The sequence below is a fragment of the Genypterus blacodes genome, unplaced genomic scaffold (genome assembly GCF_046128005.1).
Source record: "Genypterus blacodes isolate CSIRO-AG114 ecotype Tasmania unplaced genomic scaffold, CSIRO-AGI_Gbla_v1 ptg000067l_1, whole genome shotgun sequence".
Taxonomy (NCBI): Eukaryota; Metazoa; Chordata; class Actinopteri; order Ophidiiformes; family Ophidiidae; genus Genypterus; species Genypterus blacodes.
Genome location: NW_027466879.1, coordinates 15505690 through 15533448, shown reverse-complemented (window position 1 = coordinate 15533448; position 27759 = coordinate 15505690). Strand labels below are relative to the sequence as shown.

Here is a 27759-nt window from a genome sequence, read left to right as displayed (position 1 = left end):
ATGCCGAACGCAGAGTAAGTACCGGTCTCCTCTTCCTCACAATTTCCTTCTATACTGCAGACAGATGACTTGTAACCCCAAAGTGTTAAGCACTGAAAATGCACACAAATACCACATTTACATGGCCATCTTTGTCTTCATCATACTTCCTCTTCCCATCCTCTTATCTGTCCTCACCCGGCTCTCCTTTCTACATTCATGTCCTTTGTGAACTGACACATCACCCTGAATGCTAAGCAGAGACCCACACACTGATCCAAACACAATGTTGTCCATTAAGCCTCCATCTCGCAGCCATAAACAGGTCAGGAAAGTGTCCGATTTTGTTAATCATTAAAATCTGCAAGTATTACACTCAACGCTGGAAATTTGAACCTTTCTCCACCTCCAGCTTTCTTCTATTTCCCTCCTCTAATCCGAGCCCTAAGTGTGCTGCGAGGACAGTTGATGTATTGCTGTGAGAATGCGCTCGAGCTCTGTGTGCGTGTGTGTGTGTGTGTTGTGAGTGCGCACACAGAGAAAGTAAGATGTAAGGCAGAATGCTGAGAATCGTTCCTTCTCTGTCAGCTGATGATTCTGCTGGCGTAGCATGACTTTCTAATTTGTCTGGTCTTAACTAGCTGCATTTATTCTCTTGACCTAGATGAATAGCCCAAAATCATTGCTCCATTTGTGCTTTTATAAGAGAAGCAATTCTCCCGTCGGTCTCATCCTGAGCTCAGCTCTCAGCCGGTCTCACTGGGGCTCAGCAGCAGGGTCACATCATGCAATGTTTAAGGTGAATATGCATCTCGTACTTTTAAGTGTTGCATGGCTCATAGTTGTTTACCATTTGGAAACATAAACAACGTTTCTGTCTGTTTTGAAAATGTGGAACAAAAGTGAAGATGTGTGATGATGTCACTGAGATAGAGACAGACAGTAACATTTTTAATGATAAATCAACAAAAAGATTTTCTGCAAAGTGTTTTTTTTAGCTCCATCTTTGTCGTCCTGTGGTGTGAAGTGAATTAGCATCAGAGTTATATCGTTTATAATTAGTAACTAAGCAAAAAACGTGTTCACAACTTCACAACTACTGCAACTACAATCAAACAATGTCCAGCTGGGTGTGAATCCAAAACATTGTGTAAGCTTTAGAATCAGCTTCCTGTTATTATCATCATCATCCTCACACTCTCTTATCATTATTACATTTGTGTTCGTCTCAGATTGATGTCTTCATTTAGACAAACGACTCAGAAACACAACCCTTAACCCTAACCCCCCCCAAAAATGTCTTCAAAATATGTTAACAAAACTAAACTGAAAAGTCGACCTTTGATATGAATAATGGATGGAGTCAACAGTGTTTGGCGGTGGAGTCGTCCTCTTTAAGATTCTGAAAGGCTCCCCGGTGCTGGACGGGACCATTCATCTTTCTCACCACATCGCCGTGTTGTTTATTCAACGCCAGCGAGAGAGCGGCGAGTTCACTAGAAAGCTGTATCACTATGCTGCCTAATTGGCTCTTTTCATAAACACGTAGACATAATGGTTTATTAGCTATAGATAATAATAGCTCCCCTATGTCATATTACATTATGTGTGTGTGTGTGTGTGTGTGTGTTGGTTATTTGTGGATGCGGATGTTTGACTTGTTTGTTCAAAGCTGCTCAGTGTATTGTCAGAAACTCAAACCTCCTAACATCTCTATACATATTTATATTGATCTTTTATGACATTTGGAGTTTATTTTTCAGGCTTATCATTCTGGCACCCTCCATATATCACCTCTATGTTGTTAGTTTCAAATTGATTTGTCTTGACCCGTCTGTCTCCGCTCGACTGTTGAGCGAGAAACACTCACGCTTTACTGGAATATAGATTCTGAGGTTGATAGATCAATATTGGTTGTTCAGAATTTGCATGTTTGCATTAAGTAAGAGCAGAGGGAGCCGGTCAGTCAGTCAGTCAGTCAGTCAGTATGGAAACTTCTATTAGTCATTAAAGCCTGTTGGATCCATATTCCCTTCAGTGTCTTTCGAATTTAAAATAGTCTTTTGTTAGATAGTGATGAAGTGTGAGAGGTCTGTGGGTCTCCCCGGGATGAAGATGGCTTTACATACATCCGCTGTCTTCCTCCAGGCTCATGAGGGTCTCTGTGTGTCTCCTGCAGCCAGTCTCTGGAAAGGTCAGATAACAGTGTGGTCACATCAGGCCAGAACACTCCATTGTTCACACCAGCCAATTCATCATAGTTTAATCTGGACATATTATTAATGAGCTAATGTGTCTGACAGACTTCATTAATATCTACTGGGAAGAAATTATGAAAGTTTGAAAGTTTTAGCCGAAGGAATTTGCAGGGGGGGGGGACTTGTCCAACCAGACAGGTGTGTGTAGTCCTGAAACAGGAACGCTGTGCTCAAGCATACAGATTAAAAAGAGTTCAGTCCCTTTAGTGAATTTTGTCACATAATGACCTTCCACCTGGCCTTCAACACTAACACATACTATTTCATTTTATCTGCCACCCTGAGGGAATCCTGCTCCCCTGCATATCGCGCCTCTTCTGCTCGTGCTCTTGCAGTATTTCCAGTGGAGTCCATGAAATGCTATTGAAAAGGTTATATAAGAACTTTGTAAAGGCTTTATTAGGACACCATCAGTGTGTTTACATACAGTACGTCTCTGTTAAGGCTCCAGATCCAGGAGCATCCTTCATGAATATGTACATCTATATATGTTTCATAACCAATTTCTGTTTGTGAAGCTGAAGGAATCCGCCTTTAATGCGTGAAATCAGCGGAGTCCTCCTTAAATGCAGATACATCAACCCCCAATGCTTCTGTAACACAAATTAGTATTACAGGGAAATGTTGCGCAATCTGCACACGCAACCAAAAACGGGTATTTTAATGGACTTTGAGAGTTCCTGATCAGCTTCTTTGTTATACTTTTCAATCGCGACCTTACTTCACATGAGGACTTTGCCGAATTTCCCGCCCCCCTCATCTCCTCCATGACTGAGCTCGGGGCTGAGCGGCTGTGGACAGCTTGGGTCTGTCATGAGTGGTTTGGTGTACCGTGCTGATAGTTTAGGGAGACGGCCAAACCTGCTGCCGTGGTGCTACAGATGAGAGGAGTGAGAGAAGGATGGAGGAACCGGCCTCCATCACACCAGCTGTGTGTGTGTGTGCTGCATATCAAACCATCTCACACACAGAGTCTCATCAATGTAATACAAATCTGTCCCGGTATGCAAAGAAGTTGCAACAACAAAATCCATACCGAGGATAATGTACTGGGACTCACACACACACACACACACACACACACACACACACACACACACACACACACACAGCGACACACACACTGCATTGTCCCTTCTTTCTCATTCAGCTGAGTATTCTCTCCAAAAATATTGTTCAATTAGTCACTGCAGTGGCAAACTGATACGAACACACACACACACCCCGAGCATCTGTCAGTACAGGATGAGGGACGCTGCTTCACTTGCACTGGCACACATATTCAAGAAACAGCTTTGCTTGTTCAGTCTGCAAGCAGCCTGCAAAGTAATCAGCCAACAAGATGGTTTTGCTTAGAGAAGGAGACGTCACGCGTGTCTTTGCGTGTCTTTGTGTGCTGTTGTTGCGTCTCTTACGCCTCTTTTCTATACGTGTTAAAGTCTTGTGCTCGTAACATTCATGGGTAACCAGACGCAAGGAACAATTGCTGTTTTATATGATCGTCTAGACAACCAGCAAAGATCAGATCAACCTTGGCTCCTTTCATCGTTGTTCCCATAGCAGACTAGTTGACAAACACACACACACACACACACACACACACACACACACACACACACACACACACACACACACACACACACATACACACACACACACGCACGCACACACACACACACACACACACACACAGGTGAGGATGCCCTCCAACAGCAGCTCAGGTCACTCCTGATTGCATCAAAGCTCCTCTGGCACTGACAATATCACTGTATATTTGCTTGTGTGTGTGTGTGTGTGTGTGTGTGTGTGTGTGTGTTTGTGTGTGTTGTCTCCATATCTCTCCTCTTTGTCCACATTGCTTTGTGATTTTGTGTATTTTTTCAGTCTGTCCTGATTGTCTGACTGATTTTCTGTCCAGACAGTGAAGAAAACCAAAGGTATAGAGAAGTTGAGTGACAGCTGGTGCTTGATTCTCTGTCTCCTCCTCACTCATGACTGCTCCTCTTCTCTGTGGTTTACGGTATTCCTGTGTTTGTAGGCCAAGAAGTAAAATAGAAAATAACACACAATAGACACAAATAGACACACAGTGAGTGGGGATCCATGCTGCCCGCCTCCATCTTTCCTCCTTGTCTGCCTTCGTATTCGTTTCCTCTCCTCCTCCTCTTTGTAAATTCACCACCTTTCACTCTCTTCCGCCTATTTTCCTTCTCAGTATCTGCAGTCGAACTCCCCCTCGTTTGCACCTTGGTCCCTTTCCTCTCCTCCTCCTCTAGCTTCCTTTACAGGTTTCCCAGTTATTTCCCACATTCACACCCCAACTCTTCCTCCCTGACTTTCTGCTATTCTCTCATTTTACTACCTCACCTTCCCACCCTGCAGTCTTCGTGCCTCCCAAACCTCCTCTCCTCCTTTCCCCACCCTCTCCAGGCCCATTTTTCATCCCCACTCCCGCTGTTCAACGCTCCTTTCTCTTTAATTGCCCTCCTCCCTCTTGTCGCACCGACCTCTCATGTCCCCCCTTTTCTCCCCCCCTCGGTTTCCCCTCTCTCTCTTTTCCCCCCCTTGACTTCCTTTGACGTTTGGAGGAGAGTGGGGATCCACTCAGCTGACAAAGGGAGAGGCGAGTGACGTCACAGCAGATATGATACACCAGCATCTGCTGCGGTCTAAAAATACACACAACAGGGACACACAGTCAGTCTGCAGCTGCACTCGCCGTTTGTTTCCACCTCCACAATCCACTGAGATGGCCCAGCTTCTGTACACAACTGGGGCTTGTGAGCACGCTGGGTTACGTGTTAGATGTGTGTGTGTGTGTGTGTAGGTTCGAGACCTGAAGTGGCTGAGGGTGTGGATGGATGGATGGATGGATGGATGGATGGATGGATGGAGGGGGGGTGGCTCATATGAAACGCTGACACAATCTCTTTATATGTTAACCTGCTCTATATTTGAAAAGGAAACTGAGCTCTTTCAGCTTCTTTACTCTCAAGCAACAAGCTACTCCTGATTTAAAGTCGCAGTGTAACAATAAAAGGAAAATCTGCGTTTGTTGCTGCTCTGTATTCCATAAACATTACGGTACCATTTCAAAAATAGCACTGATTTCTATGTCTGTGTGAGTAACTTCCCCACCTCCCATGAGCAAGGCACTCACGTCACTGCAACTTCATCTCGTGCTCAGTTGTTGAGTGTTTGTGTGTGTGTTCCGGTTCCACAGGCCGTCAGATTCAATAAGAGGTGTGTGACTTTTCTCCGTGTTTGGTGTTTGTATGTAACTAGGGAAGTGGAGCAGGCGGGTCTGTCGGACCTGGAGATCATCTCACAACCGGTGGAGGATGAGAACTCGTGCTTGGCTCCTCCGGTGCAGCTGGTGAGTTTTGGCTACAGAGACCTGCCGCTCACAGCTCTGGACCTCTCGCTGGCCGGATCGCAGCTTCTCTCCAATGCAGATGAAGATGAGATCAGAGAAGGGTGAGTGATTGATAGATCAGTCTTCGTATCAGATCAAGTCTTAAATATTACTTTATGTATCTGCAGTCAATTTGGTGTCCATTGTTATTTTGGTGCATTATTAGAAAAATTACTAAATTCTAATTACAGTCACCAAAACATCAAATGATTTGATTCGTTTAGTAGATTTATAACTTAAGATGACTTTACTTGACGACATTTATAAGCTGATCTCAAAAGACAATAGTGCAAATTAAAGTTTATTTGAGCTAAAAGTCAAATCCTGTTTGTGAAAGTTTGGTGCTACAACAACAGAATGTGGCCAGTTGGTGTTATTTCTGTTACCTCTCACTTAAAATCTGTGCAAAATTAACAAACGGCTTTAATGGAGTCAGGAAAGATATTTTGGCATATTGCACAGACGCCGAGAGAAAAAGGTGCAATGTCATCATTTTTCTATTTATGCACCATTTTCTAAAGATAAAGAGAGATTTTTTTAAACCTGTTGTTCAGATTTTACGTCTCTGTGAAATCTACATCTACGGGGAGTAAACACACAGCAACACAACTCACGGATTTGTGAAACTTTCAAGCACATTTACTTGGACATGATCAGCAAATTGACCCAATAGCAAACGTTAGAAATGAATCACAACTACCTGCGGCACAATAAAGAGAATATATTGTACAGATGATCGAGGCTTTGGTACTTAGTCAAAACACAAATGTCCTTAAGTCTTAATCACTCTATGTGTTCATACAGTATTAAAGCCTAATGAGATAATTATTATTCCTACATATGATATCACATGTCCTCTTGTGGCTTCTGTGATACTTGTTGACATGGAAACAACTTTTTGGTGAATGATATCTTTAAGAGCTGCCACTACTACACACTCACATTGCTGTCACACTGTGTGCATTGCTACCATCCATCATCCTTTAAGCTTCCTCCTTAAGTCCTTGACTCGTTATCACCTGTGCTCATTATTATGTCCATTAATCACCAACAGACTGACAGCTTCTGTGCTATTTAGTGTCCATAAGTTAACTGGGATCAATTAATCATTTGTGACTGGATATCATCCTGCCCAGCCTGACTGCTGACTATAGAAACCTTCACTGTAAATGACATTTTGCAAGCTGCTGATCTCGTGCCTGTAATTGCCCGTAAATGTCTATTTTGCTGCACAAGTAAGGTAATAAAGTTTAAGATTCACTCAAGTGCACATTGAGGATCTGAACCGATGCACGCAGGTCCACGTTCCTCCACTTTAACATGACTGTGTGTGATGCTGGCCTGGCATATGGACATGAGGTCACGTCACAGCTGTCCTTTTGATTAGTCACAACATTAACAGATTTTCTGCTCGCCGTCCAATCTTTCCTCTCTGTCCAGTCGCTGTGACTCAAACCTGGCTCTTGGTGCGAGCTCTCACCAGGATGCACATAAACACCATAAGCTGCAGTGCAGGATCCAACAGTCACACACACAGGCAAACACACACACACACACACACACACACACACACACACACACACACACACACACACACACACACACACACACACACACACACACACACACACACACACACACACACACACACAGAAATCAGTTCATAAACACACAACCTCATCCAAGGACTCTGTTTGACACCAGATCGTGTCTCACTGCATTGGTTCATTTCAGATAGACGGTGACGGCAAGAAACAGATGGATTTCACCGACACGCGTCAACAACGGGAAAGAGTGTTATCATAACCAGTGTTTCCTATTTCATATCAGAGTCAGATTGCTGTCTGCAATCTGTCTGCTGTCTAAAATCACAAAACTAAACTACAAGGGTCTGTTGAGCTTCTGTTCATTAGATTTCTGGTTCTGAAACTAAGTTTGGAAAATCACAGAACAGGGCCAGTTTCATTATATTGTGTCAACAAAAAATAGAATTGTGTTATTTTGCCTTTTCAAGGATTTTTTACAAAGTCAGTCAAATGCAGAAATCTAATATCCATCTGTACAGAATGCAAACCACTACTGTTTTCAAAAAGTGAAACAGGGGCGACGTGCACACAACAGGAGCGTCTTATTTTGGTACCAGACAGCAGGAATCTGACAGCAGGACAGGACAAATTATAGCCAAACAGAGAGAGAGAGAGAGAGAGAGAGAGAGAGAGAGAGAGAGAGAGAGAGAGAGAGAACCTGTATTACGATGAGTCCACTCATTCTTCACAGTGAGGCATAATAGAAATCTAGAAATCTGAGTCATATTCCTACAACCCACTTTCTGTGTGTGTATTTTCACAATCAAGCACCGAAATCCATTTTTCAGAATTTTTTTGTTTCAGGAATCTCAAATCCAAATGAACGGCACGAACGCGGACCTGAACAAAATGTTCAAACGTGCCTCCGTCTGAGGGCAGGAGACTCAATTTCTCATTTTCCTCCCCTGCCTGGATGAACCCCTGCTGCAAGAGGCTCTCGCAACAGATTTAGCAGCCACTGCAGCAAAGGTTATTTTACCAGTGAGCTCAATTTACTCAAACTGTGCCGGGTGTGATGGGGGTCACTATTTCATATTCAAGTCATTAGTGCAAAATGTCTGCCTGTAAAATGCTGCCAGAGGGAATAGTAAAAGTCATCATTCTTTCTTTTGGCTTTAATGAAACTCCATTTACATCCACCAGGCACGAGCGCTGGCTGGTGTGTATCTTGTTACATCTCCACTATAGCTTAAACGGTATACTAATCCTGCACATTAATCACCATTACCAGGCTCCCTGTCTGGCTTTTATGGGAATGTTTCATTAGGGTGTTTCTGTGGCCCTTGCTTTGTTATAATAGAGGTGATAAAGCAGGAGATAAGGATTGACTGTGAATAGGTAATTGCTTGACTCCCCTGTGGGACTTGATGCAAAGACAGAATTCCCGCCAGATTATGAGCCTCAGTCAGCCGGAATCTATGAGGAGAAGAAGATTTAAGATACTTTATTTTTGTCAGATCACATACGATCACATACAATCACAAGTAATATCCCTCCGGTTCCCAAGCCGAAGAAGAAGAAGACGCCTGTTCTGCCTGAATGTGTGAGTGTGTCGGTCAGCTTGGTGACCTCTACGACCCGTTTGTGTTTAACTCTTCTGAGTTTCAGCACCACTGGGCTTTGGGTGATGACGCCCGCGCTTCCTTCTTCTCATTACTGTATCGATTTGCTTGTCAAACAGACAGCAGCCATCGGCCACGCCGCCGTCACACACCGCGCACCATCATCGCTTTTTACAATCGTCTCGCTAAATCAGAGCTTTCACATCTCATACTGGTGATGTGGACTTGGAGCGATCGTGGCGGCGTGCAGGCGCATCACGCCCGCACATACACAGTATATAAAGTATACGTGAATTTTCTCACTGCCAACATGAGGAATTCTCACATAGTTCCGCGTGAGTGCACATCCAGCAGACAGATCAGTAAACTCACTTTTCTGGGAATAGAGCAGAGGAAATGAAGCTTTTTCATGGGTGTGCGGAGTGATGAAGAGAAGTTGAGAGGAACCAAGACAGACAGTGAGACGGCAATCCACAGTCATCAAAATGAAAATCTATCTGGGAGAAGGATCTGTCGGCCGCTTCACTGACTAGCCGGCTCATTGGCTCTCAGTGATAGTGGAGCCGGTGTGAAGAAGGCGAGGAGTATGCACGGGAAATGTCGAGGCATGTTTGGCAAAATGAGCGTGCGTGCTTGAGTGAAAATATGTTTCCTCAACACGGTTCATTGATTTAAGCACTGTGGTTATTTTCACTCACTCCTATAGTTTGCGCGTCTCTCTGTCTCACCTGCTGACATGAGAATGGAAATGTGTGTGAGAGGGCAGGGTCGGCTCTAGTGTGTCAGGGGCCGAAGTTTCTAGTTTCTTTTCCCACTTTGTAATTATATTTCAATACTAATTCATTTATTTCTCATACATTTCCAGAGAAATTAATTTTTCTAAAAATGCCACATGCAGAACACCTGAACGCATCACAGATACATTTGTAAATAGAGAAATATTTGTAATGAAATGAATGAAATGAGTTATTCTACTATATTTAAGACAAAATACACATTAATAAGTGTTTTCTTTTATTGCACAATAACAGACAATATCGCAATAAATTCCAAGTTATTTTGCGCATAGACCCACAACTATATATATATTTGTTAAGATTGTGAAGTCAAATGCGTGCAAGTAAATAATTTAGAGGGTTTTGATGTCTTAAACCATACAAATAAGTTTTAAATGACTAAACTATCATGTGGCCCTAAGCATCTGTGTGTGTGTGTGTGTGTGTGTGTGTGTGTCTGAATGTGTCGAGCTGCTTGTCTTTCAAAGTTACTATACTCATGAATTCCAATGATGAATCCCTGAAATTACCCGTTGTCATCTTCACAATATTCACATTAAAATTGAAATCTATAGCTCCTGTTACAGTTTATAATAAACGCTATATTCTGCGTCTTTGTGAGAGGAAGCAGGCTTTGTTTTTCGGATCCTTAACAAACGCAGCTCTGTGGCGTCATGATTCGCCCATTAGGCTGCAGTGCGTTTCATAGCGGCGCCATGCAGAGGGGATTAATCAAGAGGAAAGGCTCCCATGTCAAGCTGCCAGTGTGTGATGAAGCACCTACTGTCAGCCATGTTTGCATATTATGGCCTGTAGCTTTGTGAAGGTGGAGCTGACCTTACCGCTATCTCTCCTATAGAGAGCTGCTGCCCTGCACTTTACATGATGGGGAATCAGGAGCCAAGTAGACTCTCTCTCTCTCCCTCTCTCTCGCTCTCTCTCGCCCATAGTGTACGTACACACTGAAACAAGGCCAGACCTGTAAAGCTCTCTGACTGCGGTGCTGCATGGTGGTTGTTATCTAATCCTCTCTAATCACGGTTCACCTCTTATACCGGGTCGTCACACCTAATTAGTAACAACAAGGTTCTGCCCATTTTCCATTCTCTCACTCTCTCCCCTCTTCCCTCATCCTCCGCCTTTCTGTCTTCTCTCTCCTCCGGTTTTCTCCTTCCCTGATCATCTACAGTCTGAAGTAACAATCTATTTACACCCCAGACCCCGGGGAAGTCATCTTATTACCTTACATCCTCCATCTACTTGTCTCACCGGCCAGAGCTCACAGTCGTCTCCACGCCGGTCAGGAGCCTCTGAGTTCACGTCGTAATGGTAAAGAAAGGTGGACAGGTTGGAGATTGTTGTATTGTTGTCTAACACAATGTTCCTGTCAGGAGAGAAGTGGGCGACATTGTGGGAGGTGGTTGTTCTAGCTAGCATCGGGGGCAGTTGCAGTGTTAGCAATTTTGGCGCCACGGTAAGTGGAGTGTAGTTATTAATAGGGTTGGGCCCATCCATCTTCCTGTCTTGGAAAAATGCTGGGAGGACCAAGGTGGCGTGGGCTTGTGTTCAGCACTTTCATGGCCGCCCACTCTCTCCCGAGTCATCAAGCTGCTTTTGTTGGTTTGCTCGCCCTCTCTCCCTCTCTCTCTCTCTTTATTTTTTATTTTTTTGAAGGGTTCTTTTGGTGCAGTTCAGTGTGTATTCGTGTAGGCCGCCACTGCCGCTGCTGCTGCTGTTGTGTGTAAAAGCGCAGGCACGAACAAACGCTGACATGGAGGCAGAGGTGTGAGAGCGTCTTCATGGTTCATGGGTGAAACTATTAAAGTTTGATTCACTTAAAAGTTGCATTATAAATGTGTCAGTCTTAATGCATCACACACGTTCGTGGAGTCTATTTTCTCCTCACGTCTGGGACAATAGTTCAGCACGAGTAGATTTTAAAAGGGATGAACTCTAAAAAATTAAAAGCACAAGAAGAGTTCTCAGTACGGTCTTCAGAGGCTCACAGCTTCACTTCACACCTCAAATGTGCTGAATAATGTGACTATGACTGCGAGTTAAATATACAATATAAAGAGAGGGAGGCGTTCACTCCTCGGGCTGATGAAGAGGATATAGCATTCAGATGAAGAGAATACTAAAATGTATGATGATGGTGTCAGTGCGATATGAACTCTATGAACCAGCTGGACTCATTGTTGCATGTGTATATATATATTGTTGTTATACTGAGCTCATTGACTTCATGTATGGTTCTATTGTCCAAGAGTCAGAGGCATAGTTGATAAGTGTTCGGTGAAGTTATCGACCAATTTGGAGTTGGTGGCGACAAAAACTGAGCTAAAAGCAGATTGAATACAGGACCTTTGCTCAACAACTGCTCAGAAACATGACTTTGATGGATGTGTGAGTAGCAGTTGTTTGCTGACATCACTGGTTTTCAATCCAATGTCTTAACGCAATCGGTGCTTGATGGTTGGCTCCATCACAACACACCTGACTTGGCTAATCAGGTGTTGTTAGAGCTGTGAGAGAAGGCGAGTACGCAGTGTGTCGGCATTTGAGGACAAACATTGAGAAACACTGTCATCAGTATGTCAGGGCTGTGTGTCAGCCTATTCAGGGGATACCTCTGCCACCTAGTGGCAAGAAAATCGCTTAACGCAGCTTTAATGAATGCAGCTTTAAAGAATTTTTGCACAACCTGAACACACGAACACACCTGAGCAGAGGAAAGATGTCACCTCCCATCCCAGTGATGTGTGTGATTGCCAGACGCGGAGCCAGAAGCATATGTTGCTTAGACGGCTGTTCCAAATGTGTGAGTCCAGGGTGGAAGTGTGAGGTACGAAGACCAGATGGTTGATCTAAATCTGTATCTTAGTGAGTGAAGCGGAAAGAGGGAAAGAACAAAAAAAAAGCTTGTACCCTCTGCTACCAACCAGCTTTCAGGCCAAAGGGTCCAAATGTTCCATTTTGGAAATAACTACTGGCCCATTTGCTAGTATTAGAAACTGGACAACTGAAGAACATGCAATGCAACTCATCTCCTTGGCATTGAATTGATCAATTGTTGATTGTACCCTTTGGAATATTCTCCCGCTCCTCTTCCATAGCTGCACCATATTGATGGATATTGGGAAGTGGAACACACAGCATCCCAAACATGCTCAATGGGGCGATATACACACATTTGTGGGCAAAATTTGAGAATAATACAATCTTTGAGCACAGAGATGAAGTCTTTGAGGTATTATTTAAACAAATTGAAAATGGCGGCCAAAATAAAAGCCTTGTGTTCATATTTTTGTTCAGGTCATCTGCTTACAATCAAACTCACTCTGACACAAAATGCTTACGGTGTTACAGATGATGGGCTGTCAAATTTGTGCAAAACCTGCAAAAGTTTACAGCCTGACGATTTAGAGTTTCTGGTTGACGTTGCTCAAACTTCATCGGCTTTGAAGACTGGCACCATATGGGAATCACCTCACTGAATAAGCAGAGGCACCGAAGCAAATGTTGCGTTTGTTCCTTACGTGCTTTCACCTTGTCTGAAGAAACGTGCAAGAGTGTCAAATGTAAACGTTACAAATTTAAACTGTGTTTGACCTGATTGAATTAGAGAGCAAAGGATGTTGGGGAGTGGACTGATCCTCCTGTTATCTAGCTACACAATGCTCAAGCTTTGTCTTATTATCATAAACACAGTCATAAAATGTAGAATTAATTATATTAATTATTATTGAGGTTTTTGAGAATGCTTATAGTTCAAATTGAAACGAGTACGTCTGTATTAGTCTTCTCCAAGTGCCGATAAATGAATGTTTTGTCATCATTAATAATTTGAACACTCTGAAGTCATTTAAACATCACAAATACACACACAAAGGTGAAATTAAAGGTATTACATCATCATCACCCGTATCAGCTTTTATCTATTTGTTTTTGCCGTCAGCCAGTTGAAAAACAGCAGAATTGGTAATATGATGATAATGTTTCCAAAGAACGAGCTGTGCCGCAGAAGCACGGTGCTTTGCCGGCCTGAGCCCTGATGTAGGCGTGCACACACTCTGCCAAACACACTCATCTTTAGAGAGGAGAGTGTGTAATAGTCACAAACATGAAAAGTGTGAGATTGCTTTTCAGGCTAAAGAGGAAGAGGGGGGTCAAGTGCCAAAGATAAACCTGTTAGCTGCATTTAAATAGATCTCACACACTCACTCACTCTAACACACACACACACACACATACACAGAATCAGTGTTTGAAATCTGATTTGAAGATGCCAGTGGATGCAGTGTGGCTGGCGTCATCCTATTTGGCAAAGTACCGCATAAGTAAGACCCAAAACCAAAGAGAGAGAGAGAGAGAGAGAGAACACAAAGCGCTAACTCATAATAAGCCCCAGACTTTGTTTACACTTTGTTATGAATGTGGCCTGGTGAGTGTGTGGGCACCCCTGGGTGAGGGAGCAAGACGGTGATTAAATCATCATGATGCAGCATGATGGGTTCACACCTGGACCTGCGTGTGTTGTTGCTCTTTCCAAACACAAACCGTTCACCCCCCCACGTGTTTATGTCAGGTACTGTTGAAATGGAGAGCGATGGTTCTCAAAATGTGGCATGTGTACCACTGGTGGTACTTGAAACATGGTGTGCCAGAGGATTCTTTCAATTTGTGCCAAGAAAGAAAGAACTGTGATGTTGTTTAAATAGGTTTAATTACAGAATATAGTGATTTTTTTTTTCAAACTTTGATTCTTATCATCGTTAGACTTTTTGTTCGAAAACAGAAGAGGATCTGACTTTGCTCACCTGTCAGTCAGCTCCCGCTCCCAAGACATAGTCACTCCTTTGGTTCTGTTTCCAGTGAAAGTGCTGCACAAGGTTTGTGGCTGTGTGTGTGTGTGTGCTGTGATCAATGGTGCACAGGTATTGCTATCAGGGAACCTTTCAGATGTAAAATTAATTACCTACAATCTGAAAGCATAAGGGGAAACTCTGTTCGTGTGTTATGCTTAGGTTGCACTCCACCTTTACCATGCTTGCTCTAGCATGACGCACTCTGTGTGTGTGTGTGTGTGTGTGTGTGTGTGTGTGTGTGTGTGTGTGTGTGTGTGTGTGTGTGCGTGTGTGTGTGCAATATCTCCGCTTCTGTCCTGCTTATCTGAGGAGTCTATCAGGTTGTGTGCGTGGATGTGTGTGTGTCAGTGTTTGGTGACTCGCTCATTCGGCATGTTGGTATCGATTACTTTTCCCTGATTTAATCTCCCTCCTCCCTTTTGTTGTCCAGCTCCACTCAATCTCAGCAGTACTGGGAAACACACTGACAACTATATCAACCTGCTCAGCTGGCAGCACAAAGGACACACACACACACACACACACACACACACAGAGAGAGAGAGAGAGAGAACCTGTGTGTATTACGTTGTGAAAAACATCGGTCAATAAAATTCCAATACATTTTGTGTAGACATTTATGAAAGTTATGAAACGACCTTGTGTGACCTTGTCCACTCTGTGTTTGTGTGGTGGTGATGTGGAGCAGGTGGGTCTGTCAGAGAAACAACATTTGCTATCAATCATTAAAATACTGAATGTGAGACACACACACTCACACTTTAGTTGTTTCAATCCCCAGCATTCTGGAAAATGCAAGTGGAGTGTGAATAATTAACTCACCTCACCTTCAACCACCGTTGTCAAGGTTACACCAACATCCAGCTGCTCTTATAAAAGAGATCAGGAACATTTGTAAGTGTAATCATGTAAGAAGTTATGTTTATTCAAATTAAACTTTTGCATGTAATTGAACCGACTTCACTTCACAGACATGCATTTGCATGGCTGCTTGGCTTGTGTTTGCTCGTAGACAAGGTGCCCGCATGTCCTCTCGTGTAGGCATGGATACGGGATGATGTGGTACCTGCCGTCTGCAGGGTCTCGGCCAGGCTCTGGTGGAACAGATTCTACACCATCTGGAGCTTTTGCACACTTGTCCTTCCCCAGCCAAAGCCAAGAAGATGACAGCGTGATTATGCCTCTATTAGATGAGCTATGGATTGTTTACGAGCTCTTGGTTCCGCTTGGGCCCAGTATGAATAAATGCTTCCCTCTTAAGGAAAACAAAACTTAACGTTCACTTAAACACTATTGTTACTCAAACTTAAAGGTTTTACTCAGATTTATGTCACAAGAGAACTTGAGTAATGAATTGAATATCAGTGGTTCAGATTTCTTGTAAAGTTCATCGCCAGAAACGGTCAAGTTGTATTATTGCATATTTGAGATAAAGACAATACAATACAAGATAAGAAAAGATGAGATGAAATGAGATGCGAAAATACACATAAAAACACACATATATAAAGAGAGACGTTAAAAAGAAAATGTACATTAAATAAGATTTAAAATATATCCCGAATAATTCTGAGTGCCTTGCAGCATGATCCAGTATTGAAGCGGTGCTAAAAATGGAGCCATTTTGCCACTGTTGCTGCTCAATGTTAGCACCAACCAAGGAATGAAGACATGATCAGAGGAGAGGAGAACTCTGCCAATGTCTGTCTGCTCCATGCCAGCGCGTGTGGAGAAGGGAAAGGTAGTGGGCAGAGCCAACTTTCCACTCCAGCTGGAGAGCTTGTGAGAGGCATTGTTTCTGTCACCTCCCACGGTCAGCCCTCATAGTGGATGTAACATTATTATTTATTTGGACGTCCTTGATTCATGACGAGCAGGATAAAGCAAATTGAGTGTTAAAGATGTTCTGTCACCCTGTGGTCTAATATGCATAATATTTAATCACAGTATTCAAAACTGCTCACTGGATTTGCGAGCAAATGGTCGTCAGGTTGATCTGCAGGTGTGTGTTGAGATTGTATATCTTTTTTAAACATACACATCTCACCTTTGTGTCTCTCCAGCCACTGATTTTGTGAAAGCTTCCCTCCTGAGTGAATCCCTTATTTGCCATGTAAAAGGGACTCCATCACTATTCCGGTCACTGATGCTGCTAATGGGCGAGTCACCCGTTCACAGAGCTTCACTGTCCCTCTGACCAGGCTCATCCCTGCTGATGGAGCCAAACACTGCTGCTGGAATACAACATTAGACGTTCACTCTCACACGCGTGGATTACTACCCTCTGTTGGTCAAACCAGGGAATCCAAATATACTTGAATTAACTGTTAATATTATTGGAGCAACTGTGAATCTAATCAATCCTGTCATTTTAAGTTATACATGTTGTGCAGATATTTAAGTCACTTTACTTAAACCTTCAATATTATGCAGAACATCACCAGCCAATAGTGTAAATATGTGCATTTAAAAGGATGAATTAACTTTTTTCCAGAAATTGAGTCGAGCTTACTACTTTACAACAAAAACATGTAATATCTGAAGTATTAGCCGTGTTGATATAAAGGTGTTTCATGTTTAATATTAATGTTTCTATGTTCTTGTGTCTGTGTTCTGTCTTCTTAGGTCCAACTGGCTGAAGCCGTGCTGTGGCCGCCGCGTGGCCCTGTGGCAGGTCTGTCTGCTCAGTGCTGGATTCAACTGCATCCTGGTGGCCTGCGTCATTCTGGTTGTGCTCTTTCTCTCCCTGGAACTGCTCATCGACACCAAACTCCTACAATGTAAGGACTCTACATTGCTACTTGTCTGTTTTTTAATCAAGGAGAGGGCTGCTGAGCAAGCTTCTTTTTTTTGTAGCACTGCCCTGTTTGACATTCGTAAACACCTTGGAGGTGTGCGGTGCATTAAGTGCTGTAGTGTCCTTGAGCAAGACACTGAATCACCCCTGTACTATGCCTGCACACCTATCTAATGGAGAAAAACTAAAGAAAAATTGCAAAATTTAGCCCAGGGTGACAATATTCTTCATTGTTGATAGAGTTCATTAGACAGTGGAGACAAACAAACTCAGTGCTACATTTTTCTCCATCTGTATTTGTCTTTTAATATTGTAAACCAAGAACAAAGTCTTTCCATATATAAGAATAATGAGGATACTTCCTATTATCTTATTGGAATGAACCCTGTGGATTGATGAGAGTAAGTATTATTTAAATTTAATAAAATTTAATAAAATTAAATACATTTTATTTTATTTTATTTTATTTTATTTTATTTTATTTTATTTTATTTTATTTTATTTTATCTTATTTTATTTTATTTTACTTTTGTCATACTGATGCCTCTGCGTTGCGCGAGGCAGAGTCATGTTGATGCAGGGAGACTCTGCTCCTCTCTTTTCATTCCCACTGTGTGGAGTCTTGCCAGTCAGCAGTCAGGAAGGAGCTGCTGGTGCTGGATGTTAAATCGTTGTGACAGACAGTGATGGAGAGAGGTGATAATGAACCCAGTCTCTTGTCGATGGCAGCGGGCACACGCCTCCATCGATTACAGGCCAGCATCCAGCACACACACAGCTTTAATGATACGCAAGTTTCACTCCAGGGACTGCAGGACACTGGTCGCTTCAGATGTGTTGTAGTGTAACGCTCTGACTCAAATGGAAAAGAATGTGCAAAAGGCTGTGAGTAAGGTAGCAAGATAGCAAAACAAATTCACAAAGAGGCAGTGACATATGAGTGGATACAGATCAGCAATGTGGATTAAAGTATAGAATCTGAAATACTGAAAGAGGTGAAATTGCTGATTCAAGTTGCAAACGCTTGAAGGACTCTGGTCGATTCTTATGATTGAGGAAGTTTCAGTGAAAGATAAATGCATTTGCTCTCTCGCTTGGGTTGTTAGGAACACTTGGCTGTTGCTCGTGTGCTCCTTCTCGAACCTCGCTGATGAATGTTCCCATTTCCTTCTCTCACCAGTTACCAATGCTTTCCAATTCGCCAGCATTATCCACTGGATCAGCCTTATCATTCTCTCACTCTTCTTTTCAGAGGTAAGTGTTTCAGATGTGAGAGGTGAGACTGCATGCCTATGTCTTGCTCCCTTCCTAGATTTGACTCTGTTGTCCTGCAGGATTTTAATATTATCTGATTTTATATGGCAGCTCTGGGGGGACAAGAAAAATCATTAAACCGAACATAAATTATATAGAAATGCATCAAAATAAATCTTGAAACTTCAGTCTCCTGTCCCCAGCAGTGCAAACAGCACAGTTGTTGCCATTTGATTTCCAGTATCCACCATTCAACTTTCAGGAGTTTGAGCTTCAGAAATACTACATAAAGCCTGAAGGCTGGAACACAGGCGCAAACTGAACCTTAACAAAAATTGGCCTCCGTGATAGATAAAATAAGGCCTTATCAACACTCTGTGATTGCACAAAATGAAATAGAGAGGGGAGAGTTTGGCCCATAGGCCAGGATGCCAGTGCAAACCAATTACCCTGACAGCATCAGCCCCGATGCCCCAAACCAAACATTAATTACCATCGCGCCAAGAGGAGCAATGATTAAAGCTGAGCTAAATGAGGAGCGAGGATGAGGTTACAGGGATGCAATCCATCCAAACACCTCGGCCACTGACATCAGAAGAAAAAGTCATCATGGAGTGTAACGTATGACCAGAACCTCCCGCGCTTCTCACTTACATTTGCACTGTTGTCCATCGTGTGTCCCGCTTGATGTAGTAGCAGGGCCACTTTTGCACCACACTACATGCTAATTAGCGTGTAAATCAATGGCCCTGTTCCACAAAGGTTCTCTCACCTGACAGCACACAGTTCACAATGAAGAATTCAATGTATATATGTTGTGCAATGCCAGTGTAAATTTATTCATTATGCAGTAGCAATAAATTCTTTATCACATAGGTTTCTTAAAAAGTAAATGAAGGTTTTGTGCATATGCTGTATGTTATGTATTGTTGTGTGTATTGTTGTCTGTGTTATGTACAATTCAGATGAGTGGTACTGTATATGTGTATGTATATTCTATTTTGTACTCGAGTAATTGTGATCTCAGCCGACATTTCCATTCTAATGTTCTGATGTGTCTCTGTCTGTCATAGACTGTCTTCAGAATTGTCGTGCTTGGGATCTGGGACTACATTGAGAACAAAGTTGAGGTAAGCTGCTGGTGCTCTGTGTTTACACCTGCACTTCACAACTGTAGTTTAGGATAGTGTGGTGCAACTTGTTCTTGTTTGCATATGAATCAGAATGTGTATGAAAAGTGTCTGGAGTGCTGATGTTGTGTGTGTGCTTGTGCGTGTGGACGCTCAGGTGTTTGATGGTGCCGTCATCGTGCTGTCCCTGGCCCCCATGGTGGCCTCCACGGTGGCCAACGGGCCCAGCAGTCCCTGGGATGCTATCAGCCTCATCATCACCCTACGCATCTGGAGGGTGAAGAGGATCATTGATGGTGAGGAAGGGCAAATTTTACTTATGAGAACTGAGGAAATACTTCATTTTGCTGTATTCAAAAGGATCAGACACGCATAAAAATCTGCTGGCCCTGAAATCACTATATGACCCCATTCTCTCCATGATTATACAAATTATTTACTATTCAGAGCAATACAATTATCGATCAGGCCTCAGAGTGAATTACTGCCACTCTGCTATTCTACCTTGTATTGATTGTAAGGGCCTGGTTAAGTACATTCAGACAGGCCATAATGAATATAGCGGCTGTTCTCCCGTATGCTGATGCAGACTGGTTCAATATCTGCTTGGAGGTCACCCTCACTACGAGAGCAAGCACACAAAAACCACACAGGAACACACTATGCAATTTGTTCACGTCCACGAGACAGTGGAGGAGAAGAAGTCAAGTGTTTTCATGTTTTTCTAAAATCTCATTTCTTTGTCTGTTATCTTATCAAATCGAATCAAATGTTTCAAGTTCAAACAGCAATCAAATTGATCAAAGAAACAAATTGATTTGACCTGGAAAAAAACATTGTGCACACTGAGTGACAACAGGCCCTTTTTGATCCTTTCCTCAATGAAGGATACACGTAAACTTCACTCTTTCATTATATTGATCCAATCAGTTTAACCTAAACATTTAATTTTCACTTTAATACATTTTTCTACACTTCTAAATTCAGCATACACAGTGTTTATGTTTTGTATGTCTGTCTTTTTTGAACTGAAGTTGGCTTTAATCCAGCATCTGCTATGCAACACATTGATGATACTTTTGAATTGATCAAAATGCAGTTTTTATTGGATTATAAGCTTTAAAATGATGTTAATAATATCACATATACATGCACAGTGCAGCTTTGTGTGTCATTGATCTGAGTCTGCTGAAAGATTGATCAGGGACACATGCTTGGAAGAAGTTTCCTTTTAAAATGCACTGTCGCTCTCCGGGGCACCGACACTTGATTTTCATTGCCACACACCTCAAACTGCTGGCTCTGATATCTGTGAGTGATTGAGTTTCTTTGTTAGGCACATGGCAACACATCTCAGAGGGGGGGAAATCAACACTCACACTGATAAATGCACTGGTGAGAGTGGAGACGTTTGTGTTCCTGCACTGGGAATGGAAGTGTGAAGAAGAAAATAAGGGAAAGCCAGGAGGGTTTATGAGCATAGCATAGCATTTAGATTTCAAATGTACACAACAGAGATGGTCAATGTCAATCTCTTAAACGTGCTCAAAGTCTGCATGGATTTGGAAAGTGTTCATCATTTTGTTTACTGTTGTAGGTTGATCTAAACAGAAGGAAGCACTGCAGCTTGCAAATAGAATGGATTTGACTTAACTTTACATCCATCCGCCCATACAAGCCTTCTGCTGTCAGTACATCAACAACACCACCACAGCATTTAGTAATAAAGAAGGCTGTCCAAACATCAAATCTACTTTTTAAAGAGAAATCCACTCTCTCTTCACCACAGTCATGTATTTAAGCAATTTTGAATCAGACAGGATTTTGCATTACTTGGTAGTATGTGATCGCAACTAGACAATAGTCCACAAATGCAGGTTGTTGTTGTATTATGTTGATAGGTCCATGTATCTATTCGCTTGGATTCGTTTTATGGCAAAAGACAAAGTGTTTTCTTCACTTTCATAGATGCAGTTGAGCACATTTTTAGGCAGCTATTGTACAAAAACGTTTCATAATTGAAACAGCTTGCTTTATTTGAAGAGTCACAAAAATTGGAAGTTTGAAATTGTCATTGCACCATGATAAGATGATGTAATGGTGACATAGACATTGACATTCCAAAATATAAAAACTGTGGAATCTTTGTAGGTGCAGATGAATGTGAAGTTGACAGCAGAACTTAAAATTCTTAAAATGTCCTGGAGCTTTAAGATGTGATCAAGTTAACACAATCAGTGAAGAAGAAGAAACTTTATTGGGTCAAATCAAATCACGAACCCGCCAATCTGTAATTTGTCTTGCGTGCCCCTCTTACACACACACACATCCTTTTTACAGGGGAGTCAACGCAGGGCAGCCATGATACAGTGCCCCTGGAGCAGTTTTGGGGGTTCGGTGCCTTGCTCAAGGGCACCTCAGCAGTGCCCTGGAGGCAAACTGGCAACTCTCCTGCTGCCAGTCCACTTTTTTAGTCCATACAAAACCCGAACAGGTGCTCCGGTTCTCAAGCTGAGTCCCTATGGACTGAGCTACTGTATACACCGCAAAGAAAATGGAGTTGGTTTAATCAGGGAATCTACCAAAAGACTCATGTTTTTGTCAATGTTCTCTCTCTCTCTCTCTGTGTGTGTGCGTGCGTGTGTCCATCTCCTCCGGCTCTCCGCTTTAGCTTACGTGTTGCAGGTGAAAGTAGAGATGGAATTGGAGATCCAGCAGTGTGAGAAGACAAAAGCTGTGAGAGAGGAGCAGCTGGAGCGTCTCACACAGATCTGCCAGGAACAGGCTGTGAGTACCAAAGCACCTTAGATGAAGCCTCAGTCAGGATGCTGTCCCCCTCTGTGAGCATTAAAATGACGTCGTGACATGGGTGGGCAGGAGAGAAACTTTTGTCACAGCTAACGACAATGTTGGAGATTTTGTTGCAGTATAACACAAGAATAGAGGAGAACACAAATCTCATTTTATTTGACCTCATATCTAATATTAGAAGCTTTATTTCTGTACACATTTAGAAGTTTTTACGTGTCTCTTTTAGAATGAGCTGTCAGGATAGAAGAGCCCAATCACTCAGATCTAACCTAATCTAAATCAATCAAGTATACATCTATCAACTATAACATTTTCATGCACTTGGTCAGATTAGAGACTGTTGTTCGATAAAGCACCAGAGGGGGGCAGCAACACCTTACAAACAAGTCCAGTCTGTACATGGTCCATTATTCTGCTTCTGTCAGACACACACACACACTGAACATGACTGTGACGTTAGATTTTCCTTTGAGTATGATCAGAGGTGTTGTATTCATTTATGTGAAATAAATTTGAGGTCTCTAATCTAGGTCTTTAATTGGCAGGGACAATTTTTATCTTGTAGTTTTCAATGAATAAACTCACTTCTACAGGGGTTTATCTTCATTTACTGCTTAGACATGCACTTATTCTCAACACCCAACCCATTGAAATCAATATAGAGGATATTACTGCTGTACACCAAGGAAGGTTTTGGCCATGCAAAGTCACCTGGATACTCGTCAAGTACATTTCCTTGATGTTTGTCAGTTTGACAGTTCAACACTTATCAGGCCATTTATAGAAGCCAAAGACTGTCTAAATTATAAAATACACAGTTAATGTCTGTGCTTAAAGATGCCTGTGTTGACCTGTGCATTTGTGATGCTTTGTGTTTCAATGTATTTACAGATCGCTCTCGCTTTCTCGTTCTTTCTCTTTACCTTGCATCACATTGTCACCTCTCACGCTCTCTCTCTTCTCACATCCCTCATTCCCTTCCATTCCTTTCGTGTTCCTCTCATCTTTTCTCTTCTGCCTTCCCCTCCTTTAAAATCACACACACACCCTCACACACACACACCCTCTGTAGTTTGAGATCAGGCAGCTGCGGGCCCACCTGGCACAGCAGGACTTGGACCTTGCAGCAGAGCGTGAAGCAGCCATGCAGATCCACCGCGTATGGAGCAAACAGGGAAGGAGCTTCCAAGTTGTAGAGGGCCTGACTCCTGGGGAGTCTGACGACGAGGGGGGGCAGAGTAACTCCAGGGAGGCCCGGGCCACAGCAGGTACAGTGTGTAGTGTGTGTGGTATGTAGCCACTGGGTTAAATGACAGTTTAATATAATAATAATAATAATAATAATACATTTTATTTGTAGAGCACTTTTCATAGTTAAAAACAATCTCAAAGTGCTAAATATGTATTATTCAGCTGGAGAAAGTGTGTGTAAAGCTTGTATGCATCATCATAATAATGATAATGATGAAGGCAGTTAAAAAAGTATCTAATCACGCTTGTTACTCATACCTATAATTTTCCAAAATAAAAGCTGTGACAGGAGAAAAGTTTGCCAATAATATTAACAACAAAGAGTAACAGCAAAGAACTCTTGGGTCATTTGAACACACCAGGCCAGGTGCAGCCGAAAAACGTTGTGACAAAGCTGCAGAGAGCTGCAGCATAAAGTATGTACATAATTGTGTGGAACAAAAAGTCCCTGTTGGTGTAACATCAGGTGAGCGGGATGTGGAGCAGTGTAGGGTTAATCTGGAGCAGGAGCCCTGGAGCGTCTTGGAGGTCAGGCTCTTAGCTCTGCCATGCTCACATGCGTCGCCCATCTGACCGCAGGCACTCAAGGATCAATATGAGGGCAAAAAAGCTTTTAGGATCTGGTGAATGCCGGAGAAAACAAGCGTGTTCGCCAACACCACGTCGCGCCGCACGGTCATGCTCCAAATCTCTGCCTGGCTTCCCCCCTTGTGGCGATTGAGGCCGGCTGAGCCCGACCCAGACCACTCGGGCTATTTCAGGTACAGAGTGCTCTGTGCATTGGGCCTTGTTGTTGTTGGGAGAGTGGGCTTCTGTCAACATCTGTTCCCCCCTCCACCTGCAAACCACAGCAGGGCATCGGGAGGCTCCACCGTGGCCACAACACCACCCCGAGGGCATAGTGGGAAATCTGGCTCTCAAGAAACAACTGGGGCTTTTTACAAAAACATCGGCCCTGGGATGAGCACTTAGGCTGAGGGCTCGCTGGGCAAACGGAGGCCTGTGCGGGTGCGAAGGCATTAGGTGGAGGCTCTCTCTCTCTCTCTCTCTCTCTTTCTCTCTCTCTCTCTCTCTCTCTCTCTCTCTCTCTCTCTCTCTCTCTCTCTCTACCACCCACAGGGTGCCATTGAAATGTCATGAGTTATTAACAAGGCCGAAGTCAGATTGAACCGGGAGTGAATGTCTCTCTTCACTTTTTTCAGGATTCAGATTTTCAGGTAGTTTAAGCGTAAACTAGGCCACGTTTTTGTGAGTCTGAACGTTCTGTAGATATTTGGCGTTCAGTCACCAGGTCTGACAGCCTTTGAATGACCTTACGGAACCCTGTGTATATTATTGAATCACAGCTCTGGTGAAATTTCATCCAAATTATTCATTTAGTTATCATTATCTTTAGTCTAAGAGTGATCACTATATTCTCGTTAAGGTTGTTGTCTTGATAACATCGCTCCTTAACTGTTACAGTTATTACAGCATAACACAGTTCACTCAGGATTGTTGAACTTTTATTGTGGCGTCTTTAGACACAGGGATCCGTTCGAGTGAGTGAACAGGAAATGAATGGAAATCATGACATTTTGTAATATTTCTGGGGTATCATTTTAAAATAGCAAACTCTGAACAGTAAACATATAACATATTCATTGATTTTAATTGTCTGCATCCGTACTGTGCAGATGTGAGCTCTGGTGTTGGGACAGATAACAGGCTGGTAACCTGACTGTCACAGAGAGAAGATGAGAGCCTCTTACGTGTGCCGGACAGCCCATTCTTCTTCTCTCTGAGACTCATGTGTTATTAATTGTAGAGTGATTGTCTCAGGCTTGTTTTAGTGAGTGCAATGCTTCCTTCCTCTCCAGGGGGTGGGGAATCTGGGATTAATATTTTAGACTGAAAAATAAATGAAATTACCCATCAGAGTCTGCAGCGTGTCCCAGGGGACAGGGGGTAGCACTCAGGGTACTCTGGACTCTGCACTCAGCCAGCGGACAGTGAGCTCAAGACCAATGAAGCGAGCTGAGGAGCAGAGCAGATCGCAGCCATTCACTACACACACACACACACACACACACTCTCGCCCGACCAGACTGCAGGGATGGGGGTCAGAACAAAGAGCTCACACTCTTTATTCACCCCCCTCCCCTTTCTCTCCACCCTGAAGCCAACCCCACCCTGTCACTGTCCCACTTTACCTCCCATGCACTAAGTTGCAGCTCATGTACACCGGAGCTGCACACGATTCAGACGATTTGCCAGTAAAGCACCTGTGGCCTGGAGCAGACGCAGGAGAAGTCTGCTCCCTGTCAAGCTCAGGCTGTACACACCAGCTGTGACAAAAAAGGCTGATGTACTATTCAAATAAAATAAATTAATGATACAAATAAAACTTTTAAATATGAGGAGGTACAGGCGAGACAGGAGTAGAATCCTTTTGTTTTATATTTGAGCTCTAAATCGACTCTGCTGTCTAATTATAATGACATCTGTCAGCAAGTTAAGCAGGAGATTCGAGCAGATTTCATGAAAATATCTGGAACTTTAGGTTTAGGAAGTACTGATTAGTCTTTGGACAGACAAAAAACTAAATTCTTTGTCTTTCTGTTTGAAATTTTAGAATGAATCTGTCACTACAGGCTACAGCCATTTGCATCTTTGTTTAAATTAAAATGTTTAACAATAATGTAAACCACACAAGTCTTACATGCGCTGTGAAATTTCAGCCCCAATTTAAGGATGCGCCTAAAAATACAAGAAATCCTGTAGCATGTGACCCATAGGTGGTGCTAAAGGAACCCAATTCAGCTCAATTCAGACAGGCAGTCGGTACCAGTTGTTTACCCAGCAGACTGAGCTACTGCCGCCCCCATCATATAGATTCTAAAGGGATTCGTCCATTATAATGTTCAAAACAACACACTGAGTTGTCATCGTTATTAACTGTGGAGTCATTCATGTTATTATTTCCTGTTTGGTTGAACTCAGATCCCGTTGTGCGTGATGACATGAACAACTACATCAGCCAGTACTACAGTGAAGCAAACGGTGGTAAGTGACCATGAGTGCTCATCACTCTATGCACAGTGTGAGACACTTCTTATAACTTATACTATATCTCTGGTATGGTATAAGTTATAACTCTGAAGTTAAATCTGTTGTTAAACTGTGAGGCAATATGCATGTCTTTATAAACAAGTTTATTTTGCTAGGTAAATATCTGACATCATTTATTTCTCTGGGGCTCTCAGAGAAAGTGTGTTGTGCATAGTAAAGGTTTGCATTTGATTCTTCTTCTTTCCTAAGTATAAATCCTGTCTTTCAAGCTGCGGCAGCCTCTGTCTCAGGAGCTCGGGTCATCACCACAGCAGCCATTGACGTTCACCTCCCCACCATTCCAAACCCCATCCAGACGTTCCCAAAGCTGGCCCCGGAGCGGGTGGGCATCGCCCTAAGTGACGCCTCCACCTCCCTACTGCGCTCCAGTGGCAGCCTCACAACCCGCCCCCACAGCCTGAGCAGCTACACGCTGGGTGCAGCCGCCACAGACAGCAGCACAGCCCGTGACCTCAGTCTCAACTACAGCTGCCTTCGGTGCCCCCCCTCCCTCACAGGCCAGGACCCCTGCAGGAACCCCAGCATGGTGGTGCAGGAGCTGCTCTCCTCCCTCTCTGAGGACTCCTGCCTCAGCCAAAAGGGCCTGGTCGTGGACCCCGTCAACCTGAAGCTCCCCAGCCCCACGGGCTCTGGGAAGACCAGCCCCGAGCTAGACAACAGGATCAACATGTACAACCGCAGGAACCAGGAGGAGCGGCGAGGCCGGGGCAGGGGCTGCATGCTGCTGCAGACCAAGCCCCTAATCCATCTGCAGGGAGGCACAACCGAGCTCTCCGTGGAGGAAAAGTGCCGGCTCCTGGGCCCGGCTGACACGCCTCTGGGCCGTATGCCTGATACATAAGCTACACACACACAGAAACACAAAGGTGTTTTCTTTTCCTGTTGTCAGCCTGTTTGGCCCTAAATCTGATCTGAGATTTATGAGAGGGGCAACATTTAAGATTAGGAAATCAGATTTTTG

General features: G+C 43.3%; 1 protein-coding gene across 1 annotated transcript; it reads left to right on the top strand.

Moving 5' to 3' along the window:
• On the top strand, positions 1–27639 carry LOC143004500 (transmembrane protein 266-like). Its single transcript, XM_076155420.1, has 10 exons — positions 1–14; positions 5523–5714; positions 17070–17224; positions 18422–18495; positions 19569–19625; positions 19783–19921; positions 22297–22412; positions 23509–23704; positions 26670–26732; positions 27008–27639. The coding sequence occupies exons 1-10, from the start codon at positions 1–3 to the stop codon at positions 27637–27639; spliced, it is 1638 nt and encodes a 545-aa protein (XP_076011535.1).
• Positions 27640–27759: the final 120 nt, after the last annotated feature.

What these genes read in the sequence shown, in the direction of transcription:
- LOC143004500 (XM_076155420.1), top strand. An exon ending in TCTCACTCTTCTTTTCAGAG is followed by an intron (nt 18,496 to 19,568) that starts GTAAGTGTTTCA and finishes TGTCTGTCATAG; the next exon opens with ACTGTCTTCAGAATTGTCGT. An exon ending in ACATTGAGAACAAAGTTGAG is followed by an intron (nt 19,626 to 19,782) that starts GTAAGCTGCTGG and finishes GTGGACGCTCAG; the next exon opens with GTGTTTGATGGTGCCGTCAT.